Source organism: Eleutherodactylus coqui, chromosome 2 (assembly GCF_035609145.1).
Source record: "Eleutherodactylus coqui strain aEleCoq1 chromosome 2, aEleCoq1.hap1, whole genome shotgun sequence".
Lineage (NCBI taxonomy): Eukaryota > Metazoa > Chordata > Amphibia > Anura > Eleutherodactylidae > Eleutherodactylus > Eleutherodactylus coqui.
Window position 1 is genome coordinate 186,421,037 of NC_089838.1, and position 25,613 is coordinate 186,446,649.

Genomic DNA, 25,613 nt, shown 5'->3' on the forward strand with positions numbered 1-25,613 from the left:
TTTGGTGATCTAGAAATGCAGTGCGAACTTAGTCTTAATTGTTAACTGCTAGTTTAGAGAAACACCCAAAAACTAACATATTATCTGATCTTGGGTTGACCCAAAACTGAAATTCAGCTGTCCCACTTGCCTGCAGTAAGAGAGTGGAGAAGGAGGTGTCCCACTGTACCCCAATTCTGTATCTACATGCAATGACAAACTCTTAGATGTCCAAAAGATCATGCAGAGCCTGTTATTGTTTTCTTAGACAGGTAGCGAGGCAACAACCCCGTTTCCACATTCTTGCAGCAGATACAAAGCACCATTGTATGACTAGGGATCATGCCACATGTTCTTGAGATATCAGCAATGTTTACATTTCTATGTGTCTCTACTGAATAATTTGAGTACTTATTAAAATCAATGGGTGTATATATTGTGCTCATTGCTTTGTGTCTTTTATTGATGAAACCACATTGGGACTCTCTTCTTTAGGTCAGGGTCCCGAACCAGCCTCGCTTATAGAAAAAGATCCAATAAACTCTATGGAAGGAGAATTTTTTCCTTTGCATTAATAGCTAAAACTCTTCTGTATGGTGCTGTAGTTAGTATTTCAGCATGAAAAGTAGACATTTCTTGCTAAGGATTGCTTGTATTCTAAAGCCATGAACGCAGTACGCTGGAAGAAAAATTGTGAACACAAGTTGAAGATTTTCAACCAAAGTTCAAAAGTGCTGCTTGCAAAAAGAAGATAGATTTACGATGCCAATCTCATTACATCTGGAAAACGGAAAACAATTAAATTATGACATTTTTCATGCACTGTGCTTTTCATCTCTCATTTAACAAAGCCACAGATTAATGGGTCACAACATGATGCCATAATGATGATATAGTACCCAACATGCTCTGGGAGAGACTAGCATTTCAAACAAACATACATAAAAAAAGAAAGCAAGTTAAGAAATGCAAGTATTTTGACAGGTTTTGATTTCAAAACACTGCACATAACATCACAATGTCATAACCAAGAAAAGTATTAAACACAAAATTACAATATACAGGACACATTATACATGCATGCTGAAATTAACCAGTAACATAAGCTGCAATATTACTGTTTTTTGTGCAAAATTCTGAAAAACCATGACAAAATCACAGACTAAATAGATTGTGTATGATGTGCTGGTCTTCCCCGTTACTGCTGTAGGTATTACTATTATGCTATTCTTCATAATCATCTGTCGCCATTATAATTATATTCCCTTTCAGCACTAGAGGGCGCTGTATGTGAGTGCAGTAATTATGAGTGTAATACTTGTGTTTACGACAGTAGGACCTGGACTGGATGTGATTTATCTAATACCTGTGCTAATGTGCTATATATGTATAATATGTGTGTTTGTAAGAGAGGATTTTGCATTTATACTCCTATGTTACTGTATGTAGGGTGCTTTATTTATCTCTAGAGTGCATATAAATTAATCTCTATGTATCCCACTGCCATATCAATGATCTGAGCGAGTTTTGGGATTCTTTTTTGTTGTTGCGGACATATAAGATAAGCCATTGGGGCAGATCTAGTATTAAAAATTTGACAATTTTCTGCTGCAAAATGTGCAAGAAAATGGTCTTTGATGCTTTGCAACACATTTAGGCCTTAGTCAGACGGGCGTTTTTTCGCGCGATTTGCGCATGCGCATGCATCCGGCGATTTTATAAAACCATTGCTTTGCAATGGTATCGGACACATGAGCGCTTTTTATGCGCTCGTCCGATAAATTATAGAACAGAAATCGCAGATCGCACCTATCTGCGATTTGCGATTCCTGTTCTCTTCTCTATATGCGCTCAATGGGGCCGACGGCAGCAGCGCCCACCCCATTGAGAGCATATACTAGACAAATCATTCTTCTCTGCCACAGCTGTAACAGCTGTGGCAGAGAAAAACGATGTTTGCCCATTGAATTCAATGGAGCCGTCAATACAGCCGGCTCCATTGAAAGCAATGGGCTGCCGGCGATCGCGGGATGAATTGTCAGGAAGGGCTTAAATATATAAGCCCTTCCTTGCAATTCATCCAGAAATGTGTAAAAATAAAAAAAAATTATATACTCACCTGGTTCCAGCAGACGGAGTTCAGCCGCGGCCGGCGGCAGTTCTCTGAACTGCTCTCTGTAGTATTCAGCAGCCGGGGATTTAAAATCCCCGCCTGCTGAATGAACTGCCTCTGATTGGTCACAGCCTGACCAATCAGAGGCAGCTCTCACTCATACCCATTCATAAATTCATGAATGGGTGGGTGCTGCCTCTGATTGGCTCAGCGCAGGGACCAATCAGGGGCAGCTCTCACTCACACCCATTCATGAATTCATGAATCGGTGTGAGTGAGAGCTGCCTCTGATTGGTCAGGCTGTGACCAATCAGAGGCAGTTCATTCAGCAGGCGGGGATTTTAAATCCCCGGCTGCTGAATACTACAGAGAGCAGTTCAGGAGAACTGCCGGCCGGCCATGCTGAACTCTGTCTGCCGGGACAAGTGAGTATATATATTTTTTTTATTTTTACACATTTCTGGATGAATTGCAGGGAATGGCTTATATATTTAAGCCCTTCCCGACAATTCATTATAAGATCGCCCGCAGCGCATTGCTGTCAATGGAGCCGGCTGTATTGCCGGCTGCATTGAATTCAATGCGCTGGACAGCTCCGGCCCGTTTCTATTGAAACGCGGCTAGGAGCAGTTTTTTCGGGCGATTTTTCGGCCCCGGTCACGCGATTTGCGGATGCGCATCCGTCATGCGATCCGCAAATCGCGGCAAAAAACGCCCGTGTGACTAAGGCCTTACTGTGTGTTTTTCACACTTTCAGATAGATTTTACAACTCGTCTTACATGGAACAGGGGGCCTGGACTTCATACAGCAGGGGGTGTGGTCTAAATATGATATTGTGCTTCACAATCTGCACCAAAAGTTGTGCCAAATGTTGATGCAAGTTTTGGTGTCAACTAAGTCAAATGCTGTAAAGAGCCTAGAGAGTCCTTAGATTCAACAAATTTATCATGCAGCAATCATGGTGACAAATCAGGTGAACTTCTTGGCTGTTAGTGGGCTTGTTCTTAGCAGCAGACAATCTCAGCACACAAAACTGCAGTGTAAAGCATGAGGGAAAGGAGCAGCAGCCTGAACCACTGTTGGGACAAGAGTGTTTTTTAGGCTTCTTTAATGTTAAAATGTAGTCAACACTGAGGAAAATAAATAGCAAGTAAGCATCGCCCATGAGATAGAGGATTAAGTAACGTTTTCTGGGCTCAACTAGAATTTTGTTTTAAAGTAGATATCCAATTGGTATCCTAAAATTATATCTAAGTTACTGTTTTTGAGTAGTGTTTATCAACTATTTATTTTTTCTAACATGTCTGCTTTTTAGCTTTGCTCTATTAGGACATATGTATGAATAAGGACAGTATCTGTGCAAACACGATTTGTGCCTTAGGGAGGGTTTACATAGCATTATTTACTAAGCTACGGGAATACGTTAGGGGGTTCTATCACAGCTGCCGAGAACAGCACTGTAATGGAACCCTTCACTGTCATTAGTGAAACGGACACCACTTTGTTGTCCATTTGACAAGTGTTCCATCCATTTCCATGAAGTATAGTATAAAGTAGTCGACTATGCTGTACTGTACTTCAAATATAACAGAAACGAATGGAATACTTGTCAAATGGACACCAAAGTGGTATCTATTATACTAATGACAGTAAATGGTTCCATTCCTTTCTGTTTGTCGGTTCGATTACAGCTGCAGTGATGGAACCCCTGGCGTAATCACATAGCCTAGGAAATAACACTGTAGGAACACTGCCTTAGTCTATTTCCAAATTCTGTTATAGAGTGTATAGAGCCAAATTGTAGTGTATATTTATTCTGAAACGCTGCGGCATTCTAGAATAAAACATACACGGGGTAATGAGTATACCCATCCTGGGTTCACACTGTCCACAGTGCGGGCAGAATAACCCTGGTGACAGAATCTCTTTATGGACAATCCCATCTAAGATACTTTTTAAACTTGAGAACTCTTGCTCATTCTGGGGGTGAGGAGGGGGTAATGTATATTACAGTGTTGTCTATATTGTATACCTAGCTTCTAATACCTCCCAATACCCCCTTCCCATCACACACAGAGTAGCTTTATAGAAGCAGCAGCTCTATATATGACAAGCAGCCATTCATTCCATGCAGAACAGCAGGTCCCATGTCTGAGAGCATATGCATCTGATAGAATCTAGAAACAGTGTTAGGGCTCTTTCCCACGTGCGTATATCAGCCGTCTGTTTTCACGGCTGGCTGATATACGCTGTGATCTGATGCATTAGATTCCAGTGCATCAGATCACACGGCCGTATTTCTGAGACGTAAAAGCGCCTGGCCAGGCCAATATAGCGCCGGGCGTTTTTACGTCGGGTCCAAAAGATAATCCTGGAACTATCTTTTGGGCCGGAATACGTCAGCTGCTGCATGCAGTGGCCAGAGGTGGGAGGGAGTTTAGCAGCTTGGCTGCTAAACTCCCTCCCTGTGCTCTCCTCCCCCCATGCAGGCTCACCTCTGCTCTCCTCCCCGCTTGTTCTTTGCAATGGGAGGTGGCAGGAGGGGGCAGAGCTAAGCGCCGGCCCGGCCCGCCTCCTTGCTTTGCTGGCTGCGGACTAGGGGCAGGACAAGGGTGGGGCTAAGCTCCCGCCCTCTCCCCTCCCCTTGTCCATAGCCATCAATGGGAGGAGACGGGACAGCACTTAGCTCCACCCCCACCCCACCCACTCCTGTTGCAAAGAACAAGCGGGGAGGAAAGCAGAGGTGAGCCTGCGATGGGAAGGCAAAGGGGCGACGGCATGGTGACCTCGACGCATATGTGCTGCCGCCCATGCCGTGTGAACGGGCGCACAAACATTAGATTTTTGTGCCCGTTCACGAGCTTCTACGCCCCAGATGATAGCGTTTATTGGCTGGCTGTGAAAACGCCAGCTGATATACGCCCATGGGAAAGAGCCCTGAGATACAGAGCATCTGTGAAGAAATGTGTGCATGCGTTTATTAGATGATAGGTCTCTTTAGAAGGTGGGGACAGCACCCCTAGAATGAGCAATCACAATAAGGATAAATATTCAGGGATTTCAATGCTAACTTTAGTTTGTAATAAACTCTATTGCTTAGATAATGTCTTTACAGATAATGTCTGTATTTTCATGTTGCATTCTGATGGGATTTTCACAATCACCTCTACAAGTCTGAGCACGGCCGTAGATCTGTCAGCGCATAACTGAATTCCTGGAAAGTGTGATTGATCACGGGTGGTTGTATTACTAGATATGGCCTATGTAGGTTTCATAGATACATCACTGGAGTAAGATTTTATTTTCTAACTTTGTGTATTTTGCTTCTCCACAATGTACATGCTGGAGAGAATGAAAACGTATCTATATGAGAAACTGCAGCCTGTACAAGGTTGTACTACACTACCAGAAACATATTACTGTAATCTATCTTGTGGTTTACAGGTTTTGAATTTCTATATTTTTAGCTCTTAAATCCAAGATTCTTCCTCTGCCGAAGTAGCTAAAAAGATGCCTTAGCGTAGACAACTTAAATATCACTTTGATAAAGTGGGAACCAATTTTCTGTGTAGGATTTCAAAGATATAATTGCACGGCCACAGCGGGCCAAGCTGTAATTTTAGAAGTCAGTGCTCTGTTTCAAAACGAACCTTTCTTTTTAATGTTTGGGATAATTGCGCCACAAGCACAGGTGGTATTGTAGCTATGCGGCGCGGCATTTAGAGACATTTTTTCATTGGGATTTAAATAAACACCATATTTCAAATTTTTCGCTGCTGATATAAGATACTTCAGAAACAAAGGACATTTAGGTAGATGTCAAAAACATGAATTGGATTTACTGGGGACCTTGTCGTTTTATTTGACTTTTCAGGTATATAAATTGCGTAGACTTTTATTTTTCTACTGGTATTTCATTGCCATGTGATTTCTGCCTCCCTTTATATTGGAGAAATATTATTTTATTGCTATTCACGCAGGTTCCTTTTCTAGTATTTAAATAAATATAGCATTGACACAAGAGCTATTCAGCCTGGAAATACAAATCTGCAGCCTAGGACATAAAGGCTGGTGTGCCCTGTGACTTCTAGGGAAGCACCAGGCGCCACTGATTGAAATCGGAAGCTCTCTTGCGAAAGCTGCCTGCTGGCTGTTGACTTAGGTCTGTTGAACCACGATGACTTCCAGACTGGTAATTGCAAGGTTATTTGACAGAAAGCAGTGATATTAATCAGCCATATTGTCTTTTCAAGGAATATTTATGCGGAATAAAATAGATCACTATGCTCCTGCTGGATTTAGCCATGAAGACTAAGGGTAATACATAACTGGTGAACAGTATGTCACAAATTACCTGTCTTTTCAGAATGGCTTTATGTCAATGGCACTGCCTCTTTTAAGTGGGATAATATACTGCAGTTCCTTGCAGTGATGGCAAGTTTCTGCAAAGTACAATCTTTATATTATTATGCCACTTTGTGCTAAGAGATTGTATTACTGTGTAAAGATAGTTCAAGCCTTGGGATTTAAAATGAAAATAACTATTCTATCACATGAGCATGCTTGCAATTTTCTGTATAGTATCAGATATCAGCTCTGAAACAAAGTCAGTTTCAAGAACTGGCCTGTTTGCATCAGGGTGGCTTTCCAATGCCCTAATGAGACCGAAATTAAAAGGCTCCCAGTAGGGTAATTTACTCTTTTAGACACCCAGAAAAGTGGGGAGTGGGCACAAAATATACTTTCCTGTAAATGTCTGGAAACGCCTGCTGCCCATCATAGACACTTTGGAGGATCATTTAGGAGAGGCGATTGTAATCTATTTCAGCTTTGTTAGAATGCAGAATTAGCTTTTATGTTCAGGCAGAAAAGGACCCTGGGTAGAAAGACCCATTTAGGGCTCTTGCACACGAGCATATGCGTATATATGCTCACAAGAGGATGACATGATTGCGCTCTGAATGTAGCGCGATCACGTGCTTTTGCGCGTCCGTGCATTTTACTGTACTTTTTGTGCTGCCAGGACCGTTCACATCCGTGCTGGTTTTCAAGAAGCTCAGCAGCTTAATTAGTCTCCAGTGTTAGCAATTATCACTGCGAAATCGCGCAGTTACATGTATGATTTAGTGCAGATGGGGTGCACATTTGCCCATTCCCATAGACTTCTATTAAGGCTCGGGTGCGCAAATGCACACAAAAATAGAGCATATCACGTATTTATTGTTTGCAGTTTGCACGAGTGATTTTGCACGTGCGGAAACACACACAAAATTGCCAGTACAGGGGCCATTAATTGAAATATTAGTCACATTTGGCTCAGCATACTATTTCAATAGGTAAGCAGTGGCAACATATCTCTAGTACAGCTTATCACCAGAGAAACAAAGGATCCAACAGGTAGAAATTGCTTGTTTCCCCAAACATCTGTCTGGCAGTAAGAGATAGTTATCTCTGAATGATCGGACATTTATGTTTGTAATATATATTGAGTATATTCTAATACGTTGACTTCACTACCCAGACAGTCCTGCAGGTGCTAATTCATATTGTCTTTAGCTACCGAACGTAAATGGGGCATGGAATCTGAGTCGAAGAACTGTTAAATCTACTTTAGATAGCTATAATTCTGTTTCATGAGACATTAGTGTGCCTTTAATATGCAACCACTTTGTATCTGAAATGAATGCAGATTGGATGTGCTGTACCTGAATTAATCTAGAGTATGCAGTTCTGTGTGACCTGGCAGCCCTATCACTTGCAATGAAAGAGCTTCAATGAATGGTGTAATGAGTGTCATAGAGAAGTCTAGGGTCTTTACATCTGTGATTGTCATGTTAACAGTCTGAACAGGAGAGAATGGCTTTCGTTTTACCCAATAATTTGCACAAAGAAAACAAAGAAAGGGCAGATGATACAGTACCTCCATGGTCTGAGACTGGTGCATGGCTTTGATTGCATTCTGTGCCATTGCCCTTGTAGAAAATGTAACAAACGCACAGCCTGTGGGGACAAGGGGACAGGGGGCAGGAAAGACAAAAAAAACAACAAGACAAAAGGGTTGGACGCTTGTTAAACCAACACAATCTACGAGAACGGCCACAAGACGACACTGTTCTCAGTAGTACATAAAAGTAACAACTCCTGGAATTTTTTAGTGGTTTGGTACTTACAGTGCTGGCTTGCTAATCCGACCATAGAAGAAAGGAAAAAAAAAACAAAACAAAAACAAAATGGGGAAGTGTTCTTTTCAGCCACAGGTGGACACAAATATTTAGAGAGAGATAGAGCTACAAATATTCAGTCACTGATCATTTCATTTTCACATGATTGATACCAGCAAAAATACATGACCGTTATAAAGGAAGCAAGTTGTACTATGCGACTTATAGAATACCAGGGTCTATCATACAACATTCACAGCATGAGCTGTTGGGTCACTGGGAAGGGGATTCTTTTTTGCACTTTATAATATCATAGATATTCCACTTTGCAAAGGTTTTCAGACTGGTATAGAAGTAACACAAACAGTACTCTTGGATACCCAAAGGATGTCAAGCTCTTGCTCTGTATTTTAGATGCCTTTTGAGAGAATTACTTTGATGATTAAGTTACCACTAGAGATGAGCGAGCATACTCGCTAAGGCACTTTACTCGAGCGAGTAGTGCCTTAGCCGAGTATCTCTCCGCTCGTCTCTAAAGATTCGGGGGCTGGCACGGGAGAGTGGTGAGTTGCGGCCGGGAGCGGGCGGGAGAGGGAGAGAGAGATCTCCCCTCCGTTCCTCCCCGCTCTCCCCCGCCGCTCCCCGCCCCCCGCCGGCCCCCGAATCTTTAGAGGCGAGCGGGGAGGTACTCGGCTAAGGCACTACTCACTCGAGTAAAGTGCCTTAGTGAGTATACTCGCTCATCTCTAGTTACCACGTCTGCAATTTAAGGACAATAGAATGTAGGATGAAAAAACATGGAAATGGAGAAGAAATAAACTGTAGTACATTTTCTGGAAAAAGTTTGCTGGAATTGTTATTGAACCACCTTTGGTGTGAATTTTGCAAACAACCTTATGAAAACACATTCCAGAAATATACTATACAAAATAGAAGTTATGTGTTGTAAGAATTTGTATGCAATTTACCAAAGCCTATAGCTGTTTAGAAAAGGAATCTGTCGGCAAGACAGGTCAATTTAGACTAGTGTATGTTACAGATTCCTCATCACAGTTGTTTTCAAGGGTCGAAATAGCAACATACATTGCATAAAATACATGTTACATAGTTTTAGCTTCCCAATCAACATTTTTATGAGCTATTTCAAGGTGCAATTATTCTTATTAGTTCTGTATTGAGGCTCTGGTAAAGGTAACCTTCTAAAAGGGGCGGTTTTTGTAAAAAGCTCACTTTAAAGGGGTTGTCCAGGTAAAAAACTATTAATGGCTTACCCTCAGTTAGTGGTCTGTCGCCTAGAAGCCCTGCCAATCAGCAGTTCTCTGGCCGGCTGTACTTGTGCACCTAGTTGATTTCAGCAAGAAGCAGACAGCTCTATTCTCATTAAGTGGCCAGTCTTTGCATTGCAGGCCATTTACTTCCAGGTCACTATAGTAAGAACGGAGCCATCTGCTTCCTGCAGAAATTAGCTCAGAAAACAAGCGCATTGACCAAGAAAACAGTGATGGTTCAAGGTGATAGACCCTAGTCTATCTACTATTGATGACCTATCCTGAGGATAGGCAATCAATAGTTTGTAACTGGACAGCCCCTTTAAATATGCAACAAATGAGGTAAACAAGATTTTTCTTTGTGGTTAAATAAATCTGTATATACAACACCATTTTGGGTAACATTATTTAGTGGAACAACTGTAAGATTAAAAAAGTGTAGCACAGGAGAGAGCACCACAAAGGCATCATATAGGCCATGCAAATGAGTGAAGGAATACTCCTCTACAACAACACCTATTCCAACAGGTGGCGCTATGAGGGATTTTTCCATCACTCATTTGCACTGCTGATGGTGGCAAGGAAAACAGCCAAAAGGAATTTGAATTCCCTGCACATGATCCTGTAGATGCTGCTCCCTAATATACTGGATATGCAGTCATCTAAAATATTGGCTAACTTTCTAAACTCATATTACAGTTTACTACTTTCCCATATAATCAACAATAATGTTGAGTAGTATTTCTTTACTTATATCATACTGATTTTAGTTAAGGCCCTATACACGTAAGAGAAATGTCAACTAAACTGATGATTTTGGCAGGACTGGCTGACTATCGTATGTGTATTGAAACCTTCAGCATCTCAGTGACAGATGATGTCAGGGGTAGGAAGTATCAGACATGCTGAATTTTATATGCCTTATCCTTTCGTTCTCTCAAGAGATATGCCACTGCCTGAGGTCTCTGACAGCAGCTTGTGCTTCTCTCCCCACTAAAAACCTGCCCATGCTTGCCCAAGTATGCATGTGTACGGGGGAGTCGGTAGGAAAAGCTGTTGGCCAAGCACTCAACTACATTCAGTTTGTCTCTCTCCCTCCTAACACTCCGCATGTCTTCCATCCGCGACTCTACACAGCTCTTCTCTGATAACCCGGACAGGCTCTGCCCGCCTGTTACACAGCAAGGAATCAGTCTAGAGCCACGAGCAATGAAGAGCTACTGTGTATGAAGAGAGGGAGTCAATGGGGGGTGGAAAAAAGCGATCTTCAGGTGGATGGTGGGCGCTTTATAATAGCGCCCCCTGCACTTTAAGAGGGTGTTGGGACCTGTGCAGCCACACAAGCTGCACACCTCCTAAAGCCAGCCCTGCTCATAATGTATATACCCAAAAAAGACTAAGCTCTGAACAGGTAAAGTAACAAGCAGAGGGACTGCTGGTAGGCATGGGGTCAAACTACGGTAGTATACAGCTACTCACCCAATGAGACAGCTGAGGATATTAGTGTGCAATGAGATATGCTGTAACTAAGGTCATATACAAAATATGTACAGCTAAGTATCTGAAAGCAGTTTAACATGTTATGTATCTTATCTGTAAATACGTTAAGTATCTGAAAAATTAGATTAAAAAATAATAGGAAAATGAAACCTTCATACTACATATAATCAAATCATAGCATTTAGACTCAGTGTTAGAAATAAAGAAGTTGTAATCTGTAATCTTTAGTCCTTTTTCCTTATATTGGGCCACTGGGATATAAAACTTGAATATGAATTTTAAAAAAATGCAGAATAATCCAGAGAGGAAAAATTCTGTATGTTCATCATCATTAACTTAGAGTAATGTAATATTTATAAAAGTTTAATATTCAGAACATGAAGCGAAGGCGGCCACTCAGCATGGCGGTTATATTAACGTTATTTTATGTTAAAAAGCAACTGGGTGGTCATCTTAAATAATGCAAATCTCTTGTGCTTTTCAGCAACCTATCCAATAGATACATGTGGCAAGATATAAAGATAATGAAAAACGAGAAACAAGTAACACTCTTAATGAACTGTACTTGTTAGATATTTGTTTATACATTTTACATTTGCCTTCACTAACTTCCATTCTCATTTGTCCGTACACCTTCAAATACAAGGATTCTAGAATACATAATCCCTTAATGTTGCTCACGCCAGTACTGGCTACTGTGTGGGTCAAATGCAGCACTTTCAAGGCTCATTGCCCCCTTAACTAATATAAACACTGCCTTTTGAAATTTCCATTTTATTCATCAAGCACCCTTGGGTATCTCGAAGAAAAAAACTGTGAAATTAATGCAGATTCTGGCTGATTTTGTAATAATACTATGGCTCACTAAAAGCTTCGCCAGAGCAACACAGACATGTTTGACTCTTGCTCTCTAATGACTTTAAAAGTGCATTGATTTTCAGCTTCTTTAGCCTTGCACAGTTTGAACTCGGGTTTCAGAGAATAATTTAGTGTTCCACTCAATTTCCTCAAAACATTATTATTACTAGTTAAAAGATTTCCAAATGAAGCAAATCTAAACACTGAGTGGTTCCAGCATATTGTCATTTTGAAGCTAATGCACAAAATCCTGTTCTTGGCATTCTGTGTTTATCAGCTGCCCCAGTGGCCAGTAAAGACAATGAAACAATTATTTATTTATTTATATCCTAGATGTTCCAGCGACTAAAGAATTCATAAGAAGGGCCAAATCAATTAGCGGGGTAAAAAACTAAAGTAATGTGAAAAATGCATGGTTAATTTCGCTTCTCCACATCCCCTGTGCGCAGCTGATGATATTGTCAAGTCATAAATTTTGTCAACAATGGAAAGGAGATAGTAGAGGAGATAAAATAAATTATATAGTACTTACAATATGACTACAAAAAGCACAAGTCAGGAGGTTTTTTTTTAATATCTTGCGTGAAGCTGATAAAGCCAATATTTTTTCACTACACTAAATGCATGGAACCAATTAGAAAACTGAAGGTATTCCAATTTCTTTAATAGGGGCTATGCTTTTTAAAGGGGGGCTTATCTAAAATTTATAACTATTGGGTTAATCTTGGGCTCCTTAGCTCTAGTTTGGAAGATACTCTGTACATGTGCCTAGTTCATGGATTTGGGATGTGTACATCCGTGAATCTGTTGTGCAAATATAGACAGGATGTATGTGAACAAATATTTCCACCCAATCACATTCCTCCAAAAACAATCCTTGTAGATCCCCAAATTAGTACTTGATTATTTTTTTGCTACTGTTTTCTAGTTTCACATTGTTTACTAAACACATGAAAAGATAATACATTTTCATGTCCTGCTATTTTTTTTTCCATACTCCGGTGGTAGGACTGAGGTAATGGGCAAGTGTGATGACCTGTGCTGGAATGAGTTGGTCATAAATTTCATAATTCCTATTTTTATAATATTTACATTGGAATTGCTGCTCAATTATTTCAGCTCAGTTATTTTGTGAGATTTGGTGCCTGCCCCAACTGTATGAACAGTGAGGGTCCTTTGACACGGGATTATTGTTGGGTGCAGAAGGGCCCAACAGTTGTCTCAATTATAGTCATTCTTGTGCTTTTACATAGGAGTCATCATCGCTCAGTGAATGGAGGCGGAGCAGGCTGTAGATTGCTCCAGCCACCCGGCTCCATTCACAGTAAACAGGCAGTTGGTCATAAATGAATGACTGCCTGTTTATATGGGCCAATTGTCATTCAGTTTTTCTGAAACTGACCAATGAATGATAAGTGAATGAATTATCCTTCATTGTTGAGTCACAGCAAGCATTTACACTGAACAATGATTGTTTAGATTCCGGCAATCCAGTGAGAATCTGAATGATCATTGGTCCATATAAAAGAGCCCTTATAGACTTCTGTTAAGGATGTAGAAACGAAAAAACGGCAACAGCACTTATAATACATTTACTATCAAAGGTATACATAGAAATTATATACCAAGAACCTTGCATTATTTAATGTGGTTAGAGTATTGATTATAGGTATGTATACCTTTGATAGTAAATGTATTATGAGTGGTGTTGCCGTTTTTTGGTTTCTGCTTTTATTGTATGTTGCAGCCATGGTTTAACGTGCATCTATAGATTTCTATTGGGAAGTCCTGACCTATTTTATCCTTTTTTCTGTTAAGGATGTGTGAAAGCACTTTTTCTTGTTTTAGGGCGCCTTCACACAGGTCTATTTGAGTGTGTATTCGTGTGTGCAATACGTAGAGATAGGAACCCATTGATTTCAAGGGGTTTATTCTCATGTCCTTTTTTGCTTTTTTTGTGTGCACAGATGCCTAATACCCTGCATATCTAGCATGTCATCACCAGTGCCCACATTGAACATCTGTAAGGGGCATAAAAGCTTGAAGAGCTCTTCTTTATTTTTTCATAGCATTCTGGCTGCTGTATGTCAATTCATACATGAATAAACACCTTTACTTTTGCACCTGTACATGAAAACATGAGGTGCCGCGGCTGCCTTCTTCTTCTCTCTGCTTGCAGGTCAGGAAGTAACAAGGTGATCACCAGTGGCATACATATACAAGCAACACATTTGACTACTATGGGGCCCCTGAAGAAGAGGGGGTCATTCCAGATTGATTTAATCTAATTTTGAATTAGTGCTGAAAACCTGCACAGGTGAAGTAGAATATTACTACAATCATTAAAATGGGATTGGGGCAACAGGACCTCTTGTCATCTGTATACTCCACTGGTGAAGACCCCTGATGAAAATAACTGTCTGTACCCTTCCACCACAGCACTGTCCAAGTTTTCTATTTTAGCAGGAAACCGGATATTCTTTCACATGGCAACTACACAAATTCCACCTTCTAGCCCCAAATTTGAGAGAATATTCTGGGCTTTAGGGTGCGTTCACACGAACGTATATCGGCTCGGTTTTCACGCCGAGCCGATATACGTTGTCCTCGTGTGCAGAGGGGGGAGGATGGAAGAGCCAGGGCCAGGAACTGTGCTCCCGGCCCCTCTCTGCCTCCTCTCCGCCCCTCTGCACTATTTGCAATGGGGAGAGGTGGGGCGGGGGCGGGGCTAATTGCCGGACCATAGCCAGGCCCCGTCCTGCCTCCTCTCATTGCAAATAGTGCAGAGAGGCGGAGAGGAGGCAGAGAGGGGGCGGGAGCTCAGTTCCTGGCCCTGGCTTTTCCATCCTCCCCCCTGTGCACACAAGGACAACGTATATCGGCTCGGCGTGCAAACCGAGCCGATATACGTTCATGGGAATGCACCCTCAGGGTGGCTTCAGACGAGCGTATGTGCAAATACGTTCGCTTCAGCGCAATGAACTAGGTTGAGTTGCCGCTTGCCCACACATGGTACCGTACGTTTTTGCGCACACAGGGCCTGTTCATATGAGTGTGTGACATCCCCCTGCTCTGATTTAAAATGCTATTTACCCTAATGAGGTCCAGATGTGTTCCTTTCCCTATAGTTTTGGGCATCATACAGCGCACAGATTTGGGAACGCAGAAAGATAGAGCATGACCTATTTTTTTGCTAGCAATAAAAGCGAACCCATTGAAATCATCTGTGCTTTGAGCAAAAACGTCCGCGAATATGTCCTTGTCAATCGCCCCTACATATGTTTTTGATTACAGACTCAGAGTTTAACCCCTAGCCTATCAAATAAATCGTGTGACTGAGGCAATATTTTAGAAATCAAGTAGATAAGTGTTCTAAAGCAAATGAATGTATTTCTGTGCATTTAACAGACCAAGCAGGTGCTTTCATTTAACACAAGATATGGCACTTAGAGGTTCCATTTCCTAGCTAGTGATTTGAATGTGAGGATCATTATCTTATATTGGTATATGCACATACCACATTCTTGAATAACACGGCACTTTGTTGTCAAGGAATCCTTTTAGTTACCTAATTTGATCTTATTATCCATGAGTGTGTTCTGTAATAGCAATTACTAAACAGAGGTTAAGAATGTATAAGAGGCATGTAAAATGTCAACAAAAATCAATAAGGCACAGTTTATGCATTTACCACAATTTTCAGCCGCAGCGAGCTGGAGAGAAGTTACACAGAGATGTTGCAATTAGCTGTTCTTGAAAAAAGTCAAAGTGTTAGTTGAACAATAAAGATGCTTTTTATGCCAAAGAGAGAACAAGCAAGGCCTTTCAAAAGTGTACATCTTTTTAATTTACAGATCAATCAGTATTCCTTTTAATGTCAAATGAAATACATAGCGCCTCCCAAATTCTATTTGAAAATCTTGTAATTGCTTTTCAAGTAGGTCTGTTGTTGGACAGAAATCTGTCTTGTATGCTTTAAATACAGTGAAGGGCATTGATTATTTTGTTTTAGCTGCAATATCAAAGTTATCATCTACTCAAATGCCCTTTGGATGACAATTTCACTGTAATATACAAGAATCAAAGGCAATGGCAGATTTGATATGGTCAGGAGTGGAGATGATAAAATACTGTATGCATGAATGATGACCTCATCGGTCGAGAGAGGTAACATCTCTCCTTACGGAGAGCACCAAGTAGGTGAGTGAGGGGGCTTATAAGGCCATCTATGCTCCTCTGGGTAATATGTAAATAAGGAAGATAGAGCAATACCTCTGCAGCGACACCTATTGGATGGCAGCATTTCTTCAAATCAATGCTTGACCCTTTATACAGGTCTGTAAATTCCCAATCATTGCTTTACAGACCTGTATAAAGGATCAAGCATTGATTTGAAGGAATGCTGCCATCCAATAGGTGGCGCTGCAGAGGTATTGCTCCATCTTTCTTATTTGCTGATGACATTTAGCATGGCACGTCTCCTAATTTCTTCTAGATCACTGAGGCCACCTGAAATAGGAGGATAAGTTCTACTTTACTTTTCTTTAACGCTTTTGCTCTAGTTTTTTCTGATCAAGCCCCATTTTTCAAATCGGACATGTGTTATACTTTTCCAATTTCTTTCAAGTATGGAAATGTCCCATATGTGGGCATAAACTGCTGTTTGGATACACAGTAAGGCTCAAAAGGAAAAGAGCACAGATTTTGCCGGAATAATTTTTGGATGTCATGTTGCATTTGCAGAGCCCCCTGAGGTACCAGTACAATGGAAATCCCCCAAAATTGACTCAACTTTTGAAACCATGCTCCAGAGGTGTTTGGAGAATTTTGTTAAGATTGGGCCACATAAATGAAAAATTACAATTTGTCCAATAATGTGTAGATATAGCCACAAGTGTTTAATTTTCCAGCAGGCAAAAGGAGAAAAAGCACCCTGCAATTTGCTAAGGAAGTATAGAAATGTCCCATATATGGTCGTAAAATGCTATTTGGGCACATGACAGGGCTCCGAAGTCATTTACTGGAGTCATTTTTGGACATCATGTCACATTTGCAGAGGCCCTAAGGTACCCAGTACAGTGAAATTCCGCTAAGAGTGACTCCATTCTTCTAGGGGTATAAAAAGTATTGTTTGGAGACAATTTATAATATGGCACAAATGTAAACTGTGCAGAATATATCATTATTATATCATAATAATTTTTTTCTGAGTGGGGAATTGAGAAAAAAAAGCTATTCCATTGTTGTATGGGTTTAGTTTTAATGGAATTCACCATATGGTATGAAAACCAAACATTTTCTTTCTTTTCTCATATACAGGGCTGTGTGTGGCCTTTTTTGTGTGGAGTGAGTCAAGGTTTTCATTGGCACCATTTTGGGGTGCAGACAGCTTTCTGTTATACAATAATCAGTAATACTACAACTCTGACAGTGCTTTTTAATTTTTGTTCATACGACATTGGGAGTGTGGTATCAATGTTATGTTAACCTTAAACTGTGAGTCAGTATGCTTATGGCAATACCAAAACATACATATACTACTTTAGCACAATAAAAACAACTAATGGAATATTTTGTCTAGCATCCCTGCATTGCCATATTCACAAAGACAATATTTTTTATTTTTTCTCTGTACGTTGCTGTGTGAGAGATTGTTTTTTGAAGGCGGAGGAGTTGACGGGTTCAATAGTGCCATTTTGGAGTGCTTGTGACTTTTGGATCTCTTTCAATATTATTTTTAGTAGTGATGAAAAACAGCAATTTTGGCGTTGTTTATTTATTTACTCTTACCATGGGGTATGAATAACATCTTAATCATATTCTCTGGGTTGATACAAGCATGGTAATACCCAATTTCTGTATTTCTGTATGTTTTACTACCTTTGCACAAAAAACACTTTTTTCCCTATATTTTGAGTCACCATATTCTGGTAGTTTCGACTTTTTTATGATTAAGTCTTTTGTACTGTGTGGGATCTTGCTTTTTTGAGAAAAGCTTATACTTTCATTGGTACTATTTTTAGGTACCGATCTCTTTTGCTTGCTTTTTATTGCATTTTGAAGAGCTGAGGTAAACGAAAAAAATGTAACTCTGACATTGGTTTTAATTTTTTTTTCACATCATGTTCACTATGCTTTATAACTGACATGTTAACCTTATTCTGCAGGTCAGTACAATTACATCAATACCAAGGAAAACTTTTTTTTTTTTTGCATCATCATGGCTTTTTTATTTTTCCATCTATGGAGCTGTAAGCTGAGAGAACTCTCAGCATCAAGATAATAAGCATCAGTCAGGAAGCTGCACTGCATGGAAGTGACTGCAATATAGAGAGGAGACCTCCAGCAGGCAGTTAGGTGAGGAGGGCAGGGATGGAAAAAATGTTTTTGCTGGAATGGCCCTTAAATAAATATTATGCAGCTACTGAGCTGCATCAGGTTTCTCTATCCTATAATGCTTAATGACTGTTTTATACTAGAAAGTAAGCATAGTAACAAAGTTTTTTCACAACATGTCAAAAGAGGCAACAGGGACACAGTTTTCATATAAAATCAGAATATACTTATTTTCCAAAATGTTTTGCACAAAAACCATCAAGCTAAGATTGAATCAACATTACTTAGCATTTTCATTTTTCCTTATCCAGACGGCTGCATCTGTTTTATAATACATTGTAAATTGTATTTTCCAGTCCTATATGTGAATAGTTTTGCAAAAGTGGCGATATTGTTTGTAAACTTGCATTTAAACGTGGCAGATTTGTTGCAGAATCTCTGCAACGGAAAATCTGTTCTATATTTGTAAATGGAATTGTTGTGTAGGTAAGTAAATGGATTTCTGCAAGTTCCATTCAGATAAATGGGGCAGTCACAGAGATTTCCGTAGCCAATCTGCTGCAAGTGAATATGCTCTAGATACGTCACACTGCAACTATTACAAAGCCACAACCACTTTTTTTTAAACATACGCACTAATTGAAATCAGGGCTTAGTGCATATGGCATTTAGCCCAAGCACAATTTTGACAGGGTTTCAATCTGCCCAATACAACTACTTATGGAGGAAACATTGTGGCAGTCCCCCTTACATATACAAACATGAGGAAGGACGGTCTATGAGCTGTTAGAGTGGTATATGGGAATATGCAGTCTTATCACTGTCATTTACAGGGTGTAGCAATGACTGTATATTCAAAATGCTACAGTATACTAAGCCTAACACAAGCCTCTGGGATTAAAAAAAAAGATATCATGACTCACATTAAAGACTAAGCGAATGAGAAGATTACATATTTATAGGTGTTAACTCTGTAGTGAGTAAGGTCAAGTTCTATGTCTGTGGTAAGCATCAGAAATTGAGAGCAAGCACTAAGCTTTGATAAGGTGTCATAATCAGTTTCAAGCTGTACTTAACAGTCTCTCAGTACTCTATATATCCATAGAGAGATTTAATTAGAAATAAAGGTCATTATTGCATATATAACTCCACATAAATGTCAACTAGATTAATAAATAATGCACTGACTATGCAAAAAATGTTTTGCTTGTTTTAGCAATGAAATGGTAGTTAATACACAGGTTTTATAGTAAACCCTGTCCAAGATGCATCTAAATTAAAAATGAAGCACCTCTGAAAATCGTCTTGATTAAAAACATTCTACTGTTTTGTGCATATAACTCCTATGCAGACCTATCCTTCTTCATGATTACAAACTACAGACAAACCCCATTGTCATGTGCTAATCCACTCTCCCCAATCCTTGCTAACCTAAGGGTAATAGATGGACAGGCATAATTGGACTGCACACAAGGTATGTTTTGTGTGTGAGGTGAGTCAGAAATCGCGCCATAAGCTGTTGGTGGGGTGGCGAGGAGCTGGGGATGTATTTTTTATACACAACCATTTCCCCGTTCCAGTGCTGTCTGTCGGTGAAGACCACATATGGACTACATCAGCGAACAGCTCAGCAATTGGGGAGTAGGGGACTATAAAAAATACATCCCTTGCCTCCTCATCACCTCCCCAAACAGCACCATAGCTTTGTTTATGGTGCTGTCCCGAGGTAAGAGGTTCCTTTCAAAGATGCCTATTTAACTTCAATTCTTCATCTGTCTCAGCACTGTAGTCTTTTAGACAGTCTGCTTAAATATGGGAAACATTTGTATAGTGAATATTTAGGCTGCTTCTATACCTACACATGTGCCCTTCCTTAACTTATCTCTAAACCCAACACATTTCAAGACATGTTGTTTAAGATGTTAAAAAAGTTAAATTTTTTTCTAAAAAGTATGCAACCACCAACATTGCAAATTACTTTAATTAAATTTTTGTGCTGAGAAATATCTTTAAAGTGCTAGGTACTGCGGGTCTCCCTTCCTCTTGACTTCCTGTCAGGCATATTGTCAAGTGAAGTATATCTCTAGTAACAGAGATAACAATAAGATAATAGGAGAGCAGAGGGAGGGGAGCATGAAGGAGAGGGAGAGAAGAAAAGACCCACACAGATGCAGCTGCTAAAGCTTATGGTGAGTTATTTTACTGTGTCACAGCTACTGGAATTGCATATACACTGCTCAGTACATCTCTTTTGTCTTCAAGATTGATGTTATGTCTGGGTGTGTGCTACAGAGAGGGAGCAGTGTCTGCGGTTTTCTCCATGTATAGTGCATAGAAACTAACATAACAGCAGGCTCCTCCAGGCAGCTCAGAGAGAACTGAAAATAAGATATACAACCTGCAGAGGGCAAAAATGGTGCTAGATCTCAGATACAGGTCATATAATGACTAGGGATGAGCGAGTATACTCGCTAAGGCACTACTCGTTCGAGTAATGTGCCTTAGCCGAGTATCTCCCCGCTTGTCCCTAAAGATTCGGGGGCCGCCGCAGCTGACAGGTGAGTTGCGGCAGGGAGCAGGGGAGAGCGGGCGGGAGAGAGAGATCTCCCCTCCGTTCCTGCCCGCTCTCCCCCGCAGCTCCCCGCCCCGCGGCGGCCCCCGAATCTTTCGGGACGAGTGGGGAGATACTCGGCTAAGGCACATTACTCGAGCGAGTAGTGCCTTAGCGAGTATACTCGCTCATTCCTAATAATGACCAGAAATATTATTCCCCGAGTACACATATTTGAAAAATCAGGTACACTTTAACAGAATTCAAGAATGATTAAGTGTGTATGTATCTGTGTGTATGTATGTATGTATGTGTATATATATATATATATATATATATATATACATATACAACTAGCAAAATGCTTATACAATCCATTGTAAAATATAGATACCTGCCATAAAATGAGGAATAAAGATACAAAGTCATTTTGACTCAAATGTATGCTTGAATATTTTTTCACAAAGCATTTTGTAAAATGAATATATTCCGACTTTAATGCGAGGAGAACTGTGTGCCTGATTATATAATTTAAAAGTTCATCTAGTATATATGTAGGAATTAGCCCCTCTTGGAATATGTGATGTTGTGAAATAAAACTTTGTTACTGTGCCTACTCTCTAATTATACAGGCAATAATACATGTCATTTGAAATAGCATACAGGCATTTTCTCTTTTAGCATTTAAGATTTCAGACAGCTCGCTATAAAGTACCATCTCTAAATTTCATAGTCTCGCTGCATGTATAGAGAAATGGGAGGTAATTATGTAGTGCTGATTTCTACCAATTTTTCAAAATGCCAAAAATGATTGAGTCTGCATTACAATGCAGGTAATTGTTAGTTTCTCATTGAATTCTAGCCCACATCAGAACTTGTGGTCCAGCCCAACATGTTATAAAGGTCACTCTTTGTCTTCTTTCTTTTTCTTGTACTTAGTTTAGAATATCTTTGTTATTAAACTGCTATTCCTTCCCAATGAGAAGTTTACAGAATCGGTAAAAGCAGGAGGGTAAAAAAAAAGGCAAGTTAAGGTAAAAGGGGGTGTGGTTTGGCGTGTGAGGGGCGGGATGGCTTATCACAATGTATAGTTTTATCTCTGTTACTTTAGTGGCTGTAACTAGTAATTGTGTCCCCCTCAGTGTTCCCAATAATAGCAGTGCCCCCAGTAGTAATAGTGCCCACAAAAGTAGCCCTAATAGTAATAGTGCTCCTAGAAGTGAGCCTAATAGTAACAGTATCTCCAGTAGTGGCCCAAATAGTAATAATGTCCCAACTAGTGGCCCCAGTAGTAATAGTGCCCCAGTAGTGTCCCCAATATTAACAATACCCCCAATAATGATAGTGCCCCAATAGTAACAATGCTCCCAGTGCCCATGCAGTGATTTGCATCACAGAATCATGCCTGTTATTAATGCCGTGACTCCTGAGGGCCTATAAATGTTGACCAACTAACATATACACACAACGTTCTCCAGATTATCTTAATCTTTTGATGATACTATGTACTGTAGATGGTGGGATATTCAAAGCCTTCACAATTTTACATAAAGGGATATTTTTTGAAAAGTTTAGACATACTTTTTTACAGATTGGTGAACCTCTCACCTTTTTTGGAATTTGGGTTGGATCATTATTATGATTTTATAGTTCACTGTAAATGCTGGTAATAAGTTCATATCAGCATTTGTCCTATATACATGTATTACTTAAAAACTTTTATTATTGGGTATGGTTTTTCCAATGTTACGCAGATGTTGGCTATCCCTGATTTTTGGATAAGTTATCCAGGAAAACAGAAAAATTGAGGTTGGCAGCTCTGCATGCCATTATACATTCATATTAGGGTTCTGAAACCTGTCACACTTTGAGGTTGTTCTGAAACTACAAGTCCCAAGCTGCCTAAACAACGGCATATTTGGACTTGCTTGCAATGTTGGTGGTCACAATAGCTAGAGACTAAAATAGAAAAAACAAGTGCTCTATAGTACAGAGGGTCGCTGGGATGAAGGAAAGAAGAAGGAATATGAATACCTTAGGAGGTTGTGCAGCACAACACTCTAAAAAGCCTGAATCAGCAGCAGCCTTCCCAGCCGAAGTGCAGGAGAAAAGAAGAAATCAAGGGACCACAGTGCGTTATATTATAGGGCAAATTCTTTTTTAAGTTATAGGCTTTTGACCATGACATATAATGCTTTTAATTATCAGGGATTTTTTTTATAATCATATTTCTAATATTCCATGGTTTTAGTTATCAAATAATTTATTGGTTTACTGCTGCATTTCCCTCCCTGGAATCCTTATTTTTGCTATCACTTTTTAGTTCTTATTATTTAGTAACTAATCACCATACATTTTTAGTATACATCATATATTTTAGTATACATCAATTTGTTCCATTCCCTCTCATCATCTATTCTATGTCCTGGCAGCCGTTGCACATTGCAGGCACTGCCTGGCTGTTCTCCCAACGGAATGATCCGCAGATTAGTAGGAGAACTTTAAAATCAATTTCTTTAATGAATTACCCCTTCATATATATATATATATATATATATATATTACATATAATAGCAGTGTGCCATATTCAATGATTAGTATGATTATTGTTCTTATTTTCTTATTTTAGCTAACAACTCCCATCCCACCTATTTACCTCTGGGGCTCTATGTTTCACCTTCACTTACTTTACTGCTTGCACGCTCTATGTGATATCTGTATGAATACATCAATTTTATTAGGTGTTTGAGTTCTGATTGTGTCCCAACACATATATATATTAGTAACTCATTCATTTATGGATATTTTGGACTGATTGCCGGTAATTCTTTTGTTCCTTGTTACTTTGTATTTATTATTTAGGTCCTTTTGGTAATTACCACCATGGTGTCATATAATTACATCACATGACCTCATGACATCATCCATGGCAATTGCCTGTAGCTTTTAAATTGTGTCTTCGCTAATTATCAAAAGCCAGATGAAGATGCCTGTATGGCATAGAAACATGTTGCCTGACCAAAGCTGCTTCTTCCACTTCTGGTTCTCCTGATCCCTCACCATACCGTGGTCCCTTTGTTTCCTCTTTTTTGACAATAGCAAAAGAGTCCCAAGTCGCAGATCAAAGTAGTGCAATGTGTGCACATGCTCTAATAATATATATGGTGTATTACAAAGCAAAATAATGTACATTCTGCTTTGTAATACCAACAGCATCTGCCGCAGATTGACTGACATGCAGTTCTCCTTTGAAAATAGGTTTGACAGCAGCCAGGGTATATATTAAAGGGTTTTACTGGGAATATTTTCTGATTTGAGCATAAATAACCTTTATTGAAATAAAGGCATTTTCATATATATTTTTAACCCCCCACCACCCTTGTCCACCACTAATAAAATCCTGTGACCCTTTATCCAAACGGATGTCATTTATAGATCTGGCGCTGTACATCAAATAGCATTTAGAAATAATGAGGCCAGTACATCATAGAATAACGTTTGCTGTTGCAAGGCTGTGTATAATAACCTCTGGGCTGCATGCTAACAACCGAATGTCCCTGATATATTACTATCTACTTGCTTTCTTGCAATGAAATACAACTTAGTTAACAAGAGCAGTTATGCTTTCTACAATGTAGATGTCAGTAGAATTAATGCATTTTTCTTATTTTCTTTTCACTTTCCTTGGATGCTAGTCTTCTTACATTCCAGCATATTGCTCAGTGTGTCTGGAACTGATCCTCTCAGGGGAAAATGAAAAATGTGTCCATATTGTTTTCATTTTATCTGTGTAATCCACAAATGAAAGGAGAAGTCTATAGGGATTTAAAAGCTCTGTTCGTCATCTCTAAGCTATTAGGTTGGTCCAATTAAAGGTTTCTCCTCGTACAGTCAACATGATCTACTCTGTGAAGGATTGTGCTAAACAAGCTCTACAACAGATGCTAAGGATCACAATCAATTTTGCAGTTACATGTATTCCTGAGATCCTCTTCCTTGTAGCGCACCTTTGTTATGTCACTACACATAAAAGTGGAAGTGCGCAGAATGCATCCAGAGAAATAGCTCCTCGGAAGCAGCTTTCTTTGCAGTACACTAAAAAAATGGCCAATAATCACTTCTACCCACAGCCGCTTCCATCAAGTCTTATCTTTTATGCTTTATGTTGCAGCCAATCAGACTTATTTGTAGACATTTGCGAAGAAACTGCAATCAACTGCACACTTCAAGCATAGTTCAAGTATTGTTAGTAAATGCATAAACCATGAACATCAAGTAAAAATGGAACCACCATAAGTGATCAGAATGAAACCAATCATCAAAAAACACATTATTGTTATTCTGAATTTTATGCTGTATTTTAAATGCAATGGATGTTCTTTAATTTGTGAGGTCAACGACTAAACCAATACATTCAAAAGATCTTGTTTATCCCATTTGTATCTCATAGAAGGTAGAGTAGTTTAATTTTGAGAGACCATACATAATTAATTCATATATAAGCTCTGCTTCTACACACTTGTTTTTTTTTAGCCTTGGCAGTTAGTTGTTTTTTTCCCTATTTATGACAGATGTGAATTTTCTGGCTTCATATTGCTGTTTACAATGAACTATACAGCAATAACTTCTATTAGTAGAGCCAGAGAATTTAGCAACTCATGAAATGTGGCCAATAGTATAAGAATACAGATTCACAAATTCATTTCCGTACCAAAATATGAGTTCATATACTTGAGTTGTCGCCAGCCAGAATGCTTGTTGTATAAAAGGGGACTGATTTTAGAAAATGACATTGGTGTTCTCTTAAAATTTGCCCATTTTATGTAAATAAAGCCTAACTGGAATC

The 25,613-nt window shown here is 39.6% G+C and overlaps 1 protein-coding gene across 17 annotated transcripts in view; it reads right to left on the reverse strand.

The window, feature by feature from the left end:
• CELF2 (CUGBP Elav-like family member 2) overlaps nucleotides 1-25,613 on the reverse strand; it is a 474,578-nt gene that overhangs the window by 64,387 nt on the left and 384,578 nt on the right. For all 17 annotated transcript variants that reach the window (XM_066592081.1, XM_066592080.1, XM_066592072.1 and 14 more), the window contains exon 6: nucleotides 8,014-8,093. In XM_066592081.1, the coding sequence (XP_066448178.1) occupies nucleotides 8,014-8,093 (80 nt within the window). The remainder of the gene's footprint in view (nucleotides 1-8,013; nucleotides 8,094-25,613) is intronic.